The sequence below is a fragment of the Salmo salar genome, chromosome ssa14, assembly GCF_905237065.1.
Source record: "Salmo salar chromosome ssa14, Ssal_v3.1, whole genome shotgun sequence".
Classification (NCBI taxonomy): Eukaryota; Metazoa; Chordata; class Actinopteri; order Salmoniformes; family Salmonidae; genus Salmo; species Salmo salar.
This window is the reverse complement of record NC_059455.1, coordinates 83,381,902-83,397,289: the sequence shown is the minus strand read 5'-3', so window position 1 is coordinate 83,397,289 and position 15,388 is coordinate 83,381,902. Positions and strand designations below refer to the sequence as shown.

The 15,388-nt window shown below is 45.1% G+C and overlaps 2 protein-coding genes across 6 annotated transcripts in view; both read right to left on the bottom strand.

Annotated features, from left to right (window-relative positions):
• The window catches only part of LOC106570440 (engulfment and cell motility protein 1), a 199,535-nt gene that overhangs the window by 94,855 nt on the left and 89,292 nt on the right, over nucleotides 1–15,388 (bottom strand). For all 5 annotated transcript variants that reach the window (XM_045694888.1, XM_045694887.1, XM_045694890.1 and 2 more), the window contains exons 2-6: nucleotides 13,822–13,965; nucleotides 9,531–9,571; nucleotides 9,245–9,317; nucleotides 9,039–9,089; nucleotides 4,332–4,501 (exon numbers count right to left, since the gene is read on the bottom strand). In XM_045694888.1, the coding sequence (XP_045550844.1) occupies nucleotides 4,332–4,501; nucleotides 9,039–9,089; nucleotides 9,245–9,317; nucleotides 9,531–9,571; nucleotides 13,822–13,899 (413 nt within the window). In that variant the 5' untranslated portion in view covers nucleotides 13,900–13,965. The remainder of the gene's footprint in view (nucleotides 1–4,331; nucleotides 4,502–9,038; nucleotides 9,090–9,244; nucleotides 9,318–9,530; nucleotides 9,572–13,821; nucleotides 13,966–15,388) is intronic.
• rp9 (RP9 pre-mRNA splicing factor) overlaps nucleotides 13,822–15,388 on the bottom strand; it is a 104,851-nt gene continuing 103,284 nt past the window's right edge. Inside the window, exon 8 of the mRNA XM_045693642.1 lies at nucleotides 13,822–13,965. The gene's annotated coding sequence lies outside the window, so the exon portion shown is untranslated. The remainder of the gene's footprint in view (nucleotides 13,966–15,388) is intronic.

Sequence of the window (15,388 nt, the reverse complement as noted above, 5' to 3'; positions counted from 1 at the left end):
GGGGAGATTCACTAACAGAATGGAAGGTACTAGTTCTTATTGTAGAAGGGAGATACACTAACAGAATGGAAGGTACTAGTTCTTATTGTAGAAGGGAGATTCACTAACAGAATGGAAGGTACTAGTTCTTATTGTAGAAGGGAGATACACTAACAGAATGGAAGGTACTAGTTCTTATTGTAGAAGGGAGATTCACTAACAGAATGGAAGGTACTAGTTCTTATTGTAGAGGGGAGATACACTAACAGAATGGAAGGTACTAGTTCTTATTGTAGAGGGGAGATTCACTAACAGAATGGAAGGTACTAGTTCTTATTGTAGAAGGGAGATTCACTAACAGAATGGAAGGTACTAGTTCTTATTGTAGTTGGGAGATTCACTAACAGAATGGAAGGTACTAGTTCTTATTGTAGAAGGGAGATACACTAACAGAATGGAAGGTACTAGTTCTTATTGTAGAGGGGAGATACACTAACAGAATGGAAGGTACTAGTTCTTATTGTAGAGGGGAGATACACTAACAGAATGGAAGGTACTAGTTCTTATTGTAGAAGGGAGATTCACTAACAGAATGGAAGGTACTAGTTCTTATTGTAGAGGGGAGATTCACTAACAGAATGGAAGGTACTAGTTCTTATTGTAGAAGGGAGATTCACTAACAGAATGGAAGGTACTAGTTCTTATTGTAGTTGGGAGATTCACTAACAGAATGGAAGGTACTAGTTCTTATTGTAGAAGGGAGATTCACTAACAGAATGGAAGGTACTAGTTCTTATTGTAGAGGGGAGATTCACTAACAGAATGGAAGGTACTAGTTCTTATTGTAGAAGGGAGATACACTAACAGAATGGAAGGTACTAGTTCTTATTGTAGAAGGGAGATTCACTAACAGAATGGAAGGTACTAGTTCTTATTGTAGTAGGGAGATTCACTAACAGAATGGAAGGTACTAGTTCTTATTGTAGAAGGGAGATTCACTAACAGAATGGAAGGTACTAGTTCTTATTGTAGAGGGGAGATTCACTAACAGAATGGAAGGTACTAGTTCTTATTGTAGAAGGGAGATACACTAACAGAATGGAAGGTACTAGTTCTTATTGTAGAGGGGAGATTCACTAACAGAATGGAAGGTACTAGTTCTTATTGTAGAAGGGAGATTCACTAACAGAATGGAAGGTACTAGTTCTTATTGTAGAAGGGAGATACACTAACAGAATGGAAGGTACTAGTTCTTATTGTAGAGGGGAGATTCACTAACAGAATGGAAGGTACTAGTTCTTATTGTAGAAGGGAGATTCACTAACAGAATGGAAGGTACTAGTTCTTATTGTAGAGGGGAGATTCACTAACAGAATGGAAGGTACTAGTTCTTATTGTAGAGGGGAGATTCACTAACAGAATGGAAGGTACTAGTTCTTATTGTAGAGGGGAGATACACTAACAGAATGGAAGGTACTAGTTCTTATTGTAGAAGGGAGATACACTAACAGAATGGAAGGTACTAGTTCTTATTGTAGAGGGGAGATTCACTAACAGAATGGAAGGTACTAGTTCTTATTGTAGAAGGGAGATACACTAACAGAATGGAAGGTACTAGTTCTTATTGTAGAAGGGAGATTCACTAACAGAATGGAAGGTACTAGTTCTTATTGTAGAGGGGAGATACACTAACAGAATGGAAGGTACTAGTTCTTATTGTAGAAGGGAAGATTCACTAACAGAATGGAAGGTACTAGTTCTTATTGTAGAAGGGAGATTCACTAACAGAATGGAAGGTACTAGTTCTTATTGTAGAAGGGAGATTCACTAACAGAATGGAAGGTACTAGTTCTTATTGTAGAGGGGAGATTCACTAACAGAATGGAAGGTACTAGTTCTTATTGTAGAAGGGAGATTCACTAACAGAATGGAAGGTACTAGTTCTTATTGTAGAGGGGAGATTCACTAACAGAATGGAAGGTACTAGTTCTTATTGTAGATGGGAGATTCACTAACAGAATGGAAGGTACTAGTTCTTATTGTAGAGGGGAGATTCACTAACAGAATGGAAGGTACTAGTTCTTATTGTAGAAGGGAGATTCACTAACAGAATGGAAGGTACTAGTTCTTATTGTAGAGGGAGATTCACTAACAGAATGGAAGGTACTAGTTCTTATTGTAGTTGGGAGATTCACTAACAGAATGGAAGGTACTAGTTCTTATTGTAGAAGGGAGATTCACTAACAGAATGGAAGGTACTAGTTCTTATTGTAGAGGGGAGATTCACTAACAGAATGGAAGGTACTAGTTCTTATTGTAGAGGGGAGATTCACTAACAGAATGGAAGGTACTAGTTCTTATTGTAGAAGGGAGATTCACTAACAGAATGGAAGGTACTAGTTCTTATTGTAGAGGGGAGATTCACTAACAGAATGGAAGGTACTAGTTCTTATTGTAGAAGGGAGATTCACTAACAGAATGGAAGGTACTAGTTCTTATTGTAGAAGGGAGATTCACTAACAGAATGGAAGGTACTAGTTCTTATTGTAGAAGGGAGATTCACTAACAGAATGGAAGGTACTAGTTCTTATTGTAGAGGGGAGATTCACTAACAGAATGGAAGGTACTAGTTCTTATTGTAGAGGGGAGATTCACTAACAGAATGGAAGGTACTAGTTCTTATTGTAGAAGGGAGATACACTAACAGAATGGAAGGTACTAGTTCTTATTGTAGAGGGGAGATTCACTAACAGAATGGAAGGTACTAGTTCTTATTGTAGTTGGGAGATTCACTAACAGAATGGAAGGTACTAGTTCTTATTGTAGAAGGGAGATACACTAACAGAATGGAAGGTACTAGTTCTTATTGTAGAGGGGAGATTCACTAACAGAATGGAAGGTACTAGTTCTTATTGTAGAAGGGAGATTCACTAACAGAATGGAAGGTACTAGTTCTTATTGTAGAAGGGTGATACACTAACAGAATGGAAGGTACTAGTTCTTATTGTAGAAGGGTGATACACTAATAAGTAATTCCAAGTGTCAAGAGTTAGATGAGTTCAGCTGTGCTCTCCAGTCAGAGAGAGTGTGTGTTTGGTCTATCAGAGAGAGTGTGTGTTTGGTCTATCAGAGAGAGTGTGTGTTTGGTCTATCAGAGAGAGTGTGTGTTTGGTCTATCAGAGAGAGTGTGTGTTTGGTCTATCAGAGAGAGTGTGTGTTTGGTCTATCAGAGAGAGTGTGTGTTTGGTCTATCAGAGAGAGTGAGTGTTTGTATCAGGGCTGACCTCGCATGGTGATGGTGAAGCCCTTTGCATGTGAGCTGCTACTGACTGGGAAGTCTCTCTGGGCTGGGGAGGCTTAATGAGTATGTCATGTAGCAGAACGCATATGTGTGTGTGTGTGTGTGTGTGTGTGTGTGTGTGTGTGTGTGTGTGTGTGTGTGTGTGTGTGTGTGTGTGTGTGTGTGTGTGTGTGTGTATATGTTTCAGACCACTGATGCCCTCTCAGCCAGTAAACGCTGTGTCCAGAGCCCCAGGCTAGCCTTTAATGAGGGTCTGCTGGGAAAGACAAGCATTTGGTTGGATTCAGGGCTGTTCAGTACAGTACAGTGCAAACAGCTATGGGTGACTGGAGACGACTGACTGTGTGTGATTGAATGGGGGGGTGTACGTGTGTGAGAAAGAGTGGTGTGTGTGTGTGTGTGTGTGTGTGTGTGTGTGTGTGTGTGTGTGTGTGTGTGTGTGTGTGTGTGTCTTGCTTTGACTGTGAGTGAGTCTCCAATGTGTGTTTTGACTTTGCAATCACACAGCATGACCTTGGATCTCCTCTCCCTCCCTGGCTCTCCTCTCCCTCCCTGGCTCTCCTCTCCCTCCCTGGCTCTCCTCTCCCTCCCTGGCTCTCCTCTCCCTCCCTGGCTCTCTGGGTTTCTGGCAGTGGGACTGTGAGCTCAAACTGCCCCCTTCCCCTACTCTCCCTCCCCCCTCTCCCCCTGCCTCCTCCCCCCATGGGGTTCCAGTCAACATCACGGTGGAGAATCTCCACCTCAGCAAATGCCACTTCCTGCCCTTGCCGTAACCTTCCGCTGAGACAGAGACCGCTTCCAAAATGGCACCCTATTACCTACAGTACTTTTGCCCTGAACCTTATTGGCTCTGCATCAAAAGTAGTGCACTATATAGGGAAGAGGATGCCATCTGGGACACAGACAGCTTACCAGGCCCAAAGCCCAGTGAGACAGGCAGAGACAGAGGCAGACCACCATTTAAGAGAACATTGCTTGGCAATGAGGTGGGGCTGCCGGAAAAGACAGAATAAAAGAAGGGAAAGGAAAGGAGGAGAGAGGAAGTACATACTCTGTGCCACTCTCCACCATCTGTGTGAGCAGTGAGATGCCATCCAGGTTGATGAACTCCTGGGCGAAGGTGACGTCTCTGGAAGAGTTGGCCAGGTCCTTCAGAGCCTCCAGCTTGGCATCCATACTGGATGACTGGATCCTCTCGTGGAGCTGGGCCGCTGTCTGAGACTGGAGGGGAGGGGGAGACAGCCGGGGAGAGGGCAGTGACAGGGGTTATACACCGGATATACACTGAGTGTACAAAACATTAAGAACACCTGCTCTATCCATGGCAGACTGACCAGGTGATTCCAGGTGAAAACTACGATCCCTTATTGATGTCACTTCAATCAGTGTAGACAAAGGGGAGGAGACAGGTTAAAGAAGGATTTTTAAGCCTCGAGACAATTGAGACATGGATTGTGTATGTGTGCCATTCAAAGAGAGAATGGATACGATAAAATATTTAAGTGCCTTTGAACGGGGTATGGTAGTAGATGCCAGGCGCAACTGTTTGTGTCAAGAACTGCAACACAGCTGGGTTTTTTACACTCAACAGTTTCCTGTGTGTATCAAGAATGGTCCACCACCCAAAGGACATCCAGCCAACTTGACACAACTGTGGGAAGCATTGGAGTCAACATGGGCCAGCATCCCTTTCGACACCTTGTAGAGTCCATGCCCTGACAAATGAAGTCTGTTCTGAGGTCAAAAGGAGGCAGGGGGGTGGTTTGGGGTGCAATTCAATATTAGGATGGTGTTCTTAATATTTTCTACATTCAGTGTACATACACAAACACAGTGAAATGATACAATGACTATGAGGTTAAAGTGCAGACTGTCAGCTTTCATTTTAGGGTATTTTCAATCATATCAGGTGAACTGTTTAGAAATTACATCACTTTTTGTACATAGTCCCCCCATTTTAGGGGACCAAAATGATTGGGTTAAATTCACTTGTGTATTAAAGTAGTCAAAAATGTAGTATTTGGTCCCTTATTCCTAGCACACAATGATTACATCAAGCTTGTGACTCCTCAAACTTGTACACATTTGCAGTTTGTTTTGGTTGAGTTTCAGATTATTTTGTGCCCAAATAATGAATCCAGCAAATATGTAGATTCACAAGCTTAATATAGTCATTGCATGCTATGAGTACAGAGCCAAAACAAACAAATGTGTCACTGTCCCAAAACCTTTGGAGCTCACCGTATATCTACCGTACATAGGGTCGAGTCAGGGGTAATAGAAAAGGCAGCTGTCTAAGACTGGCGTCAAAAGGTTGCATGGGTACCTGTTTGTGCCACTCCTTGTCATGCCAAACATGATGACACACACAAACTGGTACCCAGGCTAGTCAAAAGGAGAGAGAAAATAGTGCCCACTCACTCTGCCCAGAGTAGGTGAAAACGTGCTTTGGTGATGAAATCTCACTTCCTTATGTTACATTTTACCAAGGCGGATATGATTCTTCATGTTCTGAATCGTTCCGTGGGGTCTTTCTCTTACATATCAGTCACATCATAACCAAAAAGTCGGACTTCATAACCTAATACAGCTGATAATAAGCACTGAGCTCTGACAGAGCGGTGCCGCTTTATCCCAGCAACGTTTGAGGAGTTTACACGTTGTGGTAGTTGTTTGAGGAGTTTACATGTTGTGGTAGTTGTTTGAGGAGTGTACATGTTGTGGTAGTCGTTTGAGGAGACTACGGACTTTACACGTTGTGGTAGTCGTTTGAGGAGACTACGGACTTTACACGTTGTGGTAGTCGTTTGAGGAGACTACGGAGTTTACACGTTGTGGTAGTCGTTTGAGGAGACTACGGAGTTTACACGTTGTGGTAGTCGTTTGAGAAGACTACGGAGTTTACACGTTGTGGTAGTCGTTTGAGGAGACTACGGAGTTTACACGTTGTGGTAGTCGTTTGAGGAGTTTACATGTTGTGGTAGTCGTTTGAGGAGTTTATACGTTGTGGTAGTCGTTTGAGGAGTTTACACGTTGTGGTAGTCGTTTGAGAAGACTACGGAGTTTACACGTTGTGGTAGTCGTTTGAGGAGACTACGGAGTTTACACGTTGTGGTAGTCGTTTGAGGAGACTACGGAGTTTACACGTTGTGGTAGTCGTTTGAGGAGACTACGGAGTTTACACGTTGTGGTAGTCATTTGAGGAGTTTACACGTTGTGGTAGTCGTTTGAGGAGACTACGGAGTTTACACGTTGTGGTAGTCGTTTGAGGAGACTACGGAGTTTACACGTTGTGGTAGTCGTTTGAGGAGACTACGGAGTTTACACGTTGTGGTAGTCGTTTGAGGAGTTTACACGTTGTGGTAGTCGTTTGAGGAGTTTACACGTTGTGGTAGTCGTTTGAGGAGTTTACACGTTGTGGTAGTCGTTTGAGGAGTTTACATGTTGTGGTAGTCGTTTGAGGAGTTTACACGTGGTAGTCGTTTGAGGAGTTTACACGTGGTAGTCGTTTGAGGAGTTTACACGTTGTGGTAGTCGTTTGAGGAGTTTACAGGTTGTGGTAGTCGTTTGAGGAGTTTACAGGTTGTGGTAGTCGTTTGAGGAGTTTACAGGTTGTGGTAGTCGTTTGAGGAGTTTACAGGTTGTGGTAGTCGTTTGAGGAGTTTACACGTGGTAGTCGTTTGAGGAGTTTACATGTGGTAGTCGTTTGAGGAGTTTACACGTTGTGGTAGTCGTTTGAGGAGTTTACACGTGGTAGTCGTTTGAGGAGTTTACACGTTGTGGTAGTCGTTTGAGGAGACTACACGTTGTGGTAGTCGTTTGAGGAGTTTACACGTTGTGGTAGTCGTTTGAGGAGTTTACACGTTGTGGTAGTCGTTTGAGGAGTTTACATGTGGTAGTCGTTTGAGGAGTTTACATGTGGTAGTCGTTTGAGGAGTTTACAGGTGGTAGTCGTTTGAGGAGTATACAGGTTGTGGTAGTCGTTTGAGGAGACTACGGAGTTTACACGTTGTGGTAGTCTTTTGAGGAGTTTACACGTTGTGGTAATCGTTTGAGGAGTTTACACGTGGTAGTCGTTTGAGGAGTTTACACGTTGTGGTAGTCGTTTGAGGAGTTTACACGTTGTGGTAGTCGTTTGAGGAGTTTACAGGTTGTGGTAGTCGTTTGAGGAGTTTACAGGTTGTGGTAGTCGTTTGAGGAGTTTACAGGTTGTGGTAGTCGTTTGAGGAGTTTACACGTTGTGGTAGTTGTTTGAGGAGTTTACACGTTGTGGTAGTCGTTTGAGGAGTTTACACGTTGTGGTAGTCGTTTGAGGAGTTTACATGTTGTGGTAGTCATCTGCAAAGTTGTTTTAGGGGGTCACAAAAAGCTAAATTAGCATGTCACGTTTCACAGAGCTTGTTTTTGTTAGAAATCTTCGAAAATGAAGAGGAATTTCACATTAATATGAAAAGTGTATACTAAAATATGAAATGTCTCAAAATCTATATCTATCTATCTTACCTCTATATTGTTTTATATCCTGTGGATTCAAGAAGAAAGATGACCAGTTCAATGGTGAACCTGTCAGTTAGCCTTAATTCTCGCACAGCATCCAACCTAGCTGACGCAATGCTATTTTCCTGATCTTTGACCACTTTTTTCGGGCCTCCATTGATTTAGTCACCCTAATTCTGGCCATCCTATAAGGGTAAAAACGAATTGGTCAAAAGATGCGTTTTTGATTGGACAACCTATAGAGTACAGTCTGGGCCTGGTAGCAGGGGGAAAGAGCGAGAGAGAGCGCGAGAGAGCAAGAGAGAGAGAGAGAGAGTGGGAACGCACGTGCGAGACAGAGAGAGAGAGAGAGAGAGAAAGAGAGAGAAAGAAAGAGAGAGAGAAAGAGAGAGAGAGGGGAGAGAGCAGGGTTACAGATGTAGGATCTTTGCAATGCAGAACATTCACAGCTTGTAGTGTATTTGAGGTTTAAAAAGGCTTCTGAAGTTTGTAATTTCAACTTTGAAATTTCATATTTGATTTTCCCTTACGAAAAATGTATCAACCCCTACAAAAATGTACATTAATTATAATCCACATAATAGTTCATATTTCCTGTTGCTACAAGGTTATGCTGTAGCAAACTGGCTCAAAGTAAGATCCTACATCTGTATACAGTTCTTGAGGTCTTGTGTGGATGGTGCTGCTAATCTATTATACAGTATGTATGCTAAATCAGGGCTTCTCCTTTTACAGTCATGTCATTAGCATGGACTGTTATTGGCTTCAAGGGAGAAGCCAGGCCATAACAAGAATGCAGAGAAGGTGAAAACGAAAGAAATCCATCTAACCCTCAAGAGTATACTGGAGCAGACGTTTCTGCATGGGCCTCTCACCCTCTCTATCTATCCGGGGGATTAGAGGAAGAAGACGGGAGGGAGGAGGGGACAGGCGAGATGTCATGATAGGGATGGCAGACACTCAGTCAAAATGCTCAGTATCTAACTAAATCTTCACATTACGAACAGGAAGGCAGGATGGCCGAATGGTTGTGTAAGTTAAATGAGTCATTTAAGTTAACCATTAAATGTGTCTTTCCACTTAACTCTGAAATTCCCCTTTACTCTGAAATGTGAGTTTCAACTTCACTGTTAAATGGAGAAAAGGTTAAAAATATCAAAAGAAGATTTAGCCTTATAACATGAAACTATTGGAGCTCCATGAACAAAGACTCTTCCAATATGTTTTAGGACCACATGATGAATACATAACCCAAACTTACAGGAGATGTTGTTAGTCGCAGTATCGAACCATTCTTTATGTCATTGCGATTCTGCGGTGACAAGAGAAGGGACAACTTTGAGGTGTGATTTCAAACTTAACATAAAATACAAAGTTTTTCTGTTGAGTTGGAAAAATTAAAATCAATATGCATATTATCATTGTTTAGTCCAATGTGACAGAGATAACAAGAAAGTAGATGCCAACCTTTTCTGTGATGTAGAAATTAGTGGAATCAGCATTTTGCAGAGCAAAGTTTTCGTGGTTCCCCAAAGACCATCTGAAAGCGAAAATGTAAAACAAAATACTTTTGAACTTTGAATTGAAAGAACACTGCATCTCTCAACGACAGAGAAACACTTAGACCCAAGAGCCTTTTTATTTAAATGCAGCACAGAAATGAATAACTATGAGCATTTCTTTCAAGGTTACGAGAGACAGACAGAGAGAGAGCGCGAGAGAGCGCGAAAGAGCGAGAGAAACATTTCCTTACCCTTCGCACACTTCTTTTATAATGGCCGAGAGGGGCTTTTTCTGAGAAAAGAAGAATGAGTAATCAGAAACAACAGTTCATCCTCATTACAACACAAGGACCTTTAAGGACAGCTACTTTAAATGGAAGTGGGGGAACATTGACTTTATAGGAGAAGGATACAGTAGAACTACACTGCTCAGGAACAATTACTTTATATAAGATTAAAGGAGATTCAGATAGAACCAGAGAGGATTCTTCAGAGAACATTTTAACTAGCCTGGTCCCAGATCTGTTTGTGCGGTCTTTCCAAATCCTATGTTCATTGTCACGCCAGTTGGCAAGATGGCAACAACAGATCTGGGACCAGTCTATGTTTATAACATCATGCAGGGTGGAGTGGTACAGCTTTAGTGGTCAGTGGTTAAGGATCTGGACAGCCAGGGTTAAGTCCCAAACGGCACCCTTTTCCCTACATAGTGGACTACTTTTGACCAGGGCCTATAGGGCTCTAGCCAAAAGTAGTGCACTATGTTGGGAATAGGGTTCTGTTTGGGATGCACATCATATGTTCTGCTGTTGAATCAACAACCATCTGCACATCATTATAGTTCCATAAAAGATTTCAAATGGTATTGTGTACAGCTATAAAGTCTCTCTCAGGACAGAGGGAACAAGGGAGGGAGTGGTGTTGTATGTTTTGGAACGATAGTGACAGCCAGTATTAACTCTCTCTACTGCAGTGTTCCCCATTCCTCTGAGAGTGTACTGCAGCGAAGAGGGGCACTCTGTAACACTGCGTGCACACACACACACACACACACACACACACACACACACACACACACACACACACACACACACACACACACACACACACACACACACCTCTTCTCTCCCTATCCCCCTGTACCCTTACCAAGGCTTCAAGCATTCCTATTCCTCTCTCGCTCAGTCTCTCTACCTCCCTCTCTCTTGCTCTACCTCCCCCCTCCCGCTCTCTCGCTCTACCTCTCCCCTTCCTCTCACTCTACCTCCCCCCCCATCTCCACCCCTCCCCCCTCTCTCTACCTCCCCCCTCTCTCTCTACCTCGCCTACTCCCCTCTCTCTCTACCTCGCTACCTCTCCCCTCTCTCTCTCTACCTCCCCTCTCTACCTCTCTCTCTCTCTCTCTCTACCTCCCCTCTCTCTCTCTACCTCCCCCTCTCTCGCTACCTCTCCCCTCTCTGTCGCTACCTCTCCCCTCTCTCTCGCTACCTCTCCCCTCTCTCTCGCTACCTCTCCCCTCTCTCTCTACCTCCTCTCTACCTCCACCCTCTCTCTCTCTACCTCCACCCTCTCTCTCTACCTCCACCCTCTCTCTCGCTACCTCTCCCCTCTCTCCCGCTACCTCTCCCCTCTCTCTCTACCTCCACCCTCTCTACCTCCACCCTCTCTCTCTACCTCCACCCTCTCTCTCTACCTCCACCCACCCTCTCTCTCTACCTCCACCCTCTCCCCTCTCTCTCTCTACCTCCACCCACCCTCTCTCTCTACCTCCACCTCTCTCCCCTCTCTCTCTCGCTACCTCTCCCCTCTCTCTCGCTACCTCTCCCCTCTCTCTCGCTACCTCTCCCCTCTCTCTCGCTACCTCTCCCCTCTCTCTCGCTACCTCTCCCCTCTCTCTCGCTACCTCTCCCCTCTCTCTCGCTACCTCTCCCCTCTCTCTCGCTACCTCTCCCCTCTCTCTCGCTACCTCTCCCCTCTCTGTCGCTACCTCTCCCCTCTCTCTCGCTACCTCTCCCTCTCTGTCGCTACCTCTCCCCTCTCTCGCTACCTCTCCCTCTCTACCTCCACCCTCTCTCTCTCTACCTCCACCCTCTCTCTCTCTACCTCCACCCTCTCTCTCTACCTCCACCCTCTCTCTCTGTCTAGAGCATCCTCACCAGTCCCTCAGAGCTACAGTAGCTAGTTCTCTCTCTTTAGCATGTGCTGTACTTGGATCAATTCTCAGACACTAAAAAAACAAATGTTTGGGTAGAGGTCTGGGAGGCACAGCAGCAGAGTCACACACACACACACACACACACACACACACACACACACACACACACACACACACACACACACACACACACACACACACAGTTGCTATGTGATAGAGAGGCAGCAGCTCATTCTGTAGAGGCTCTTTATATTTCTGCAGAGCTAGTCTCAATGTGCTCCAGAGCACTGAGCTGGCTGCTAGTCTCAATGGGCTCCAGAGCACTGAGCTGGCTGCTAGTCTCAATGGGCTCCAGAGCACTGAGCTGGCTGCTAGTCTCAATGGGCTCCAGAGCACTGAGCTGGCTGCTAGTCTCAATGGGCTCCAGAGCACTGAGCTGGCTGCTAGTCTCAATGTGCTCCAGAGCACTGAGCTGGCTGCTAGTCTCAATGTGCTCCAGAGCACTGAGCTGGCTGCTAGTCTCAATGGGCTCCAGAGCACTGAGCTGGCTGCTAGTCTCAATGTGCTCCAGAGCACTGAGCTGGCTGCTAGTCTCAATGTGCTCCAGAGCACTGAGCTGGCTGCTAGTCTCAATGTGCTCCAGAGCACTGAGCTGGCTGCTAGTCTCAATGGGCTCCAGAGCACTGAGCTGGCTGCTAGTCTCAATGGGCTCCAGAGCACTGAGCTGGCTGCTAGTCTCAATGGGCTCCAGAGCACTGAGCTGGCTGCTAGTCTCAATGGGCTCCAGAGCACTGAGCCGGCTGCTAGTCTCAATGGGCTCCAGAGCACTGAGCCGGCTGCTAGTCTCAATGGGCTCCAGAGCACTGAGCCGGCTGCTAGTCTCAATGGACTCCAGAACACTGAGCTGGCTGCTAGTCTCAATGGGCTCCAGAGCACTGAGCTGGCTGCTAGTCTCAATGTGCTCCAGAGCACTGAGCCGGCTGCTAGTCTCAATGGGCTCCAGAGCACTGAGCTGGCTGCTTTAACACATTCATTGAGTGACTCAGTCAGCAATGGAGGCAGGCAGGCATATTCTGCAGGGCCTAGGCTGCTAACAGAGGCCACACAGAGGAGAGATAGAGGGAGGAGAGGGGAGGGAGGAGAGTCGAGAGAGGGAGGAAGAGAAAGAAGTGTGGGCATGTTTTCACAATTAAAACAGCTTGGATGAAAATGCATGCATCTCTCAGTAGCACCTAACTCCATGACAGTGTACGTTGACAGTAACAGAGTAACAATTACATTTACAGATATTATATACCTAGAGGTGTAATTAGTGCTAATTAGTACATTTCACATCAAACGTGTGACAGGACACCTTGTGTACATTGCCCTTTACATCAGTACATTATACGTTCACAACAAAGGATTACTGTGCTGTGTTGCAGCCACCCAGGGTAAACTACTAGCTCAGGGGTACAGTAGGAAATAGAGGTGACAAATCCTGATCCTGACTGATTCCTGCATTACCTTGATGGCTGCATCCCAAATGGCACCCTATGAGTCCTGGTCAAAAGTCGTGCACTATAAAGGGAATAGAGTGCCATTTGGGATGCACACTAGGTGAATTCTCCATCTTCCTAACCACTGAGAGCCACTGACGGCAGGAGTGCATTCATTAGGGCACACCGTAGCAAAAGTTTTGCAACGGAAAAACAAAAACAAGTGTTTCTTATTACAGTACACATGTTTACAGTGTAGGTAGTTCCTCCTCATTTTGGCCTGTTTGCCTTTGTGGTTCCTACTGAATACACCCCAGATAGCAAAACCATAGAAATACAATTATTATCTGGGTGGTTCGAGCCTTGAATGCTGATTGGCTGACAGCCGTGGTATATCAGACATTATAAACTGGGTGGTTTGAATCCTGAATTCTGATTGGCTGAAAGCCATGGTATATCAGACTGTATACAACGGGTATGACAAAACATGTATTTTTACTGCTCTAATTATGTTGGTAATCAGTTTATAATAGCAATAAAGCTCTGGGGTTTGTGGTATACGGCCAATATACCACGGCTAACGGCTGTATCCAGGCACTCACATTGTGTTGTGGATAAGAACAGTCCTTAGCCGTGATGTATTGGCCATATACCACACCCCCTCCTGCCTTATTGCTTAATTATAACGTAACGTTATTAAGCCTTGTCCTGGACTAAAAAGCATGCTCAATTGAGAATCTAGGACCGGAAAACTAGGCTCTATGAGTGCAACTGACGTCTGCGCTAATCTGAGTCAGGCAAAGGACTAGCAATGCGTAGGATTGTCACCATTGGTTTTGAGACAATAGGTGAAAGTAGTACTGGGCAGCTTATTGGGAAATTGACCCCTCTTTTTCATCAGGCACTGACCTGGTCTATCTCCATGAGCTTGGGGAAGGCCCCCGGCCACTCGATGGCCACCTTGACGATATCGGAGGGCGGTGGCATGATGGCGGTGGAGGGGGTGTGGAGGTGCCTCTCACTGTCTCACTGCTGAAGAGCTCTCATCCAAACCTGGAGGGAGAGAAACAGACATAGGTCGTCATGTTAGTGAATGGACAGCATAGAATAGAGTAGAACAGACTACAATAGATTAGAATAGAATTCATTCTTCAATATTTGCTGACAGTACTATACCGAATGTACGAAACATTAGGAACACCTTCCTAATATTGAGTTGCACCCCTTTTGCCCTCAGCAGTTGTTGCTCCTGAACCCAACCTCAGCAGGTGTTGCTCCTGAACCCAACCTCAGCAGGTGTTGCTCCTGAACCCAACCTCAGCAGGTGTTGCTCCTGAACCCAACCTCAGCAGGTGTTGCTACTGAACCCAACCTCAGCAGGTGTTGCTCCTGAACCCAACCTCAGCAGGTGTTGCTCCTGAACCCAACCTCAGCAGGTGTTGCTCCTGAACCCAACCTCAGCAGGTGTTGCTCCTGAACCCAACCTCAGCAGGTGTTGCTCCTGAACCCAACCTCAGCATGTGTTGCTCCTGAACCCAACCTCAGCAGGTGTTGCTCCTGAACCCAACCTCAGCAGGTGTTGCTACTGAACCCAACCTCAGCAGGTGTTGCTCCTGAACCCAACCTCAGCAGGTGTTGCTACTGAACCCAACCTCAGCAGGTGTTGCTACTGAACCCAACCTCAGCAGGTGTTGCTACTGAACCCAACCTCAGCAGGTGTTGCTACTGAACCCAACCTCAGCAGGTGTTGCTACTGAACCCAACCTCAGCAGTTTATCTCCAGGGGCCAGGTTGTGTGTCGTGCTTGGCTCTTGGTGATGAGAGCAGCGGTGTGACATACACGGCAGGCAGCATCAGAGGTGTTACAGGCTTGAGGAGCATTAGCAGACAAGGACACGCAATCACACATATACACCTCACAAAATGTTCATACATACACACATACACCTCTCACAAACACACTTGTGTGCACACACTCTTGTTCACACATATACTCAGACACACACCTATTTCCTCAAAGAGAGAGACACACACGGCAGTGAACTGTAATCCAGTGTGTCTCAGAGAGAGAGAACGCGCGAGAGAGAGAGACCGAGAGAGAGAAAAATGAATCTTCCCTGGCTTCCTAAGACAAGACTGGTTAAGCTGCTGTCTCCACTCAGAGAAGTCCAGAGGACTGGACAGACTTCTGAGGCAGGCAGTACTTCCTAGTGTTGGGCGGTATCCAGATTTTCATACAGTCATACCGTTTCTGTACCATACAGGGGTATACCGTATTAGCTAGCAAGTGGCGCTATATACATTACCAGTCAAAGGTTTGTACACACCTACTCATTCAAGGGTTTTTCTTTATTTGGACTATTTTCTACATTGTAGAATAATAGTGAAGACATCAAAACTATGAAATAACACATATGGAATAATGTAGTAACACATTTTTATTTCTACAAATCCAAAAAATATATATTTGAGATTC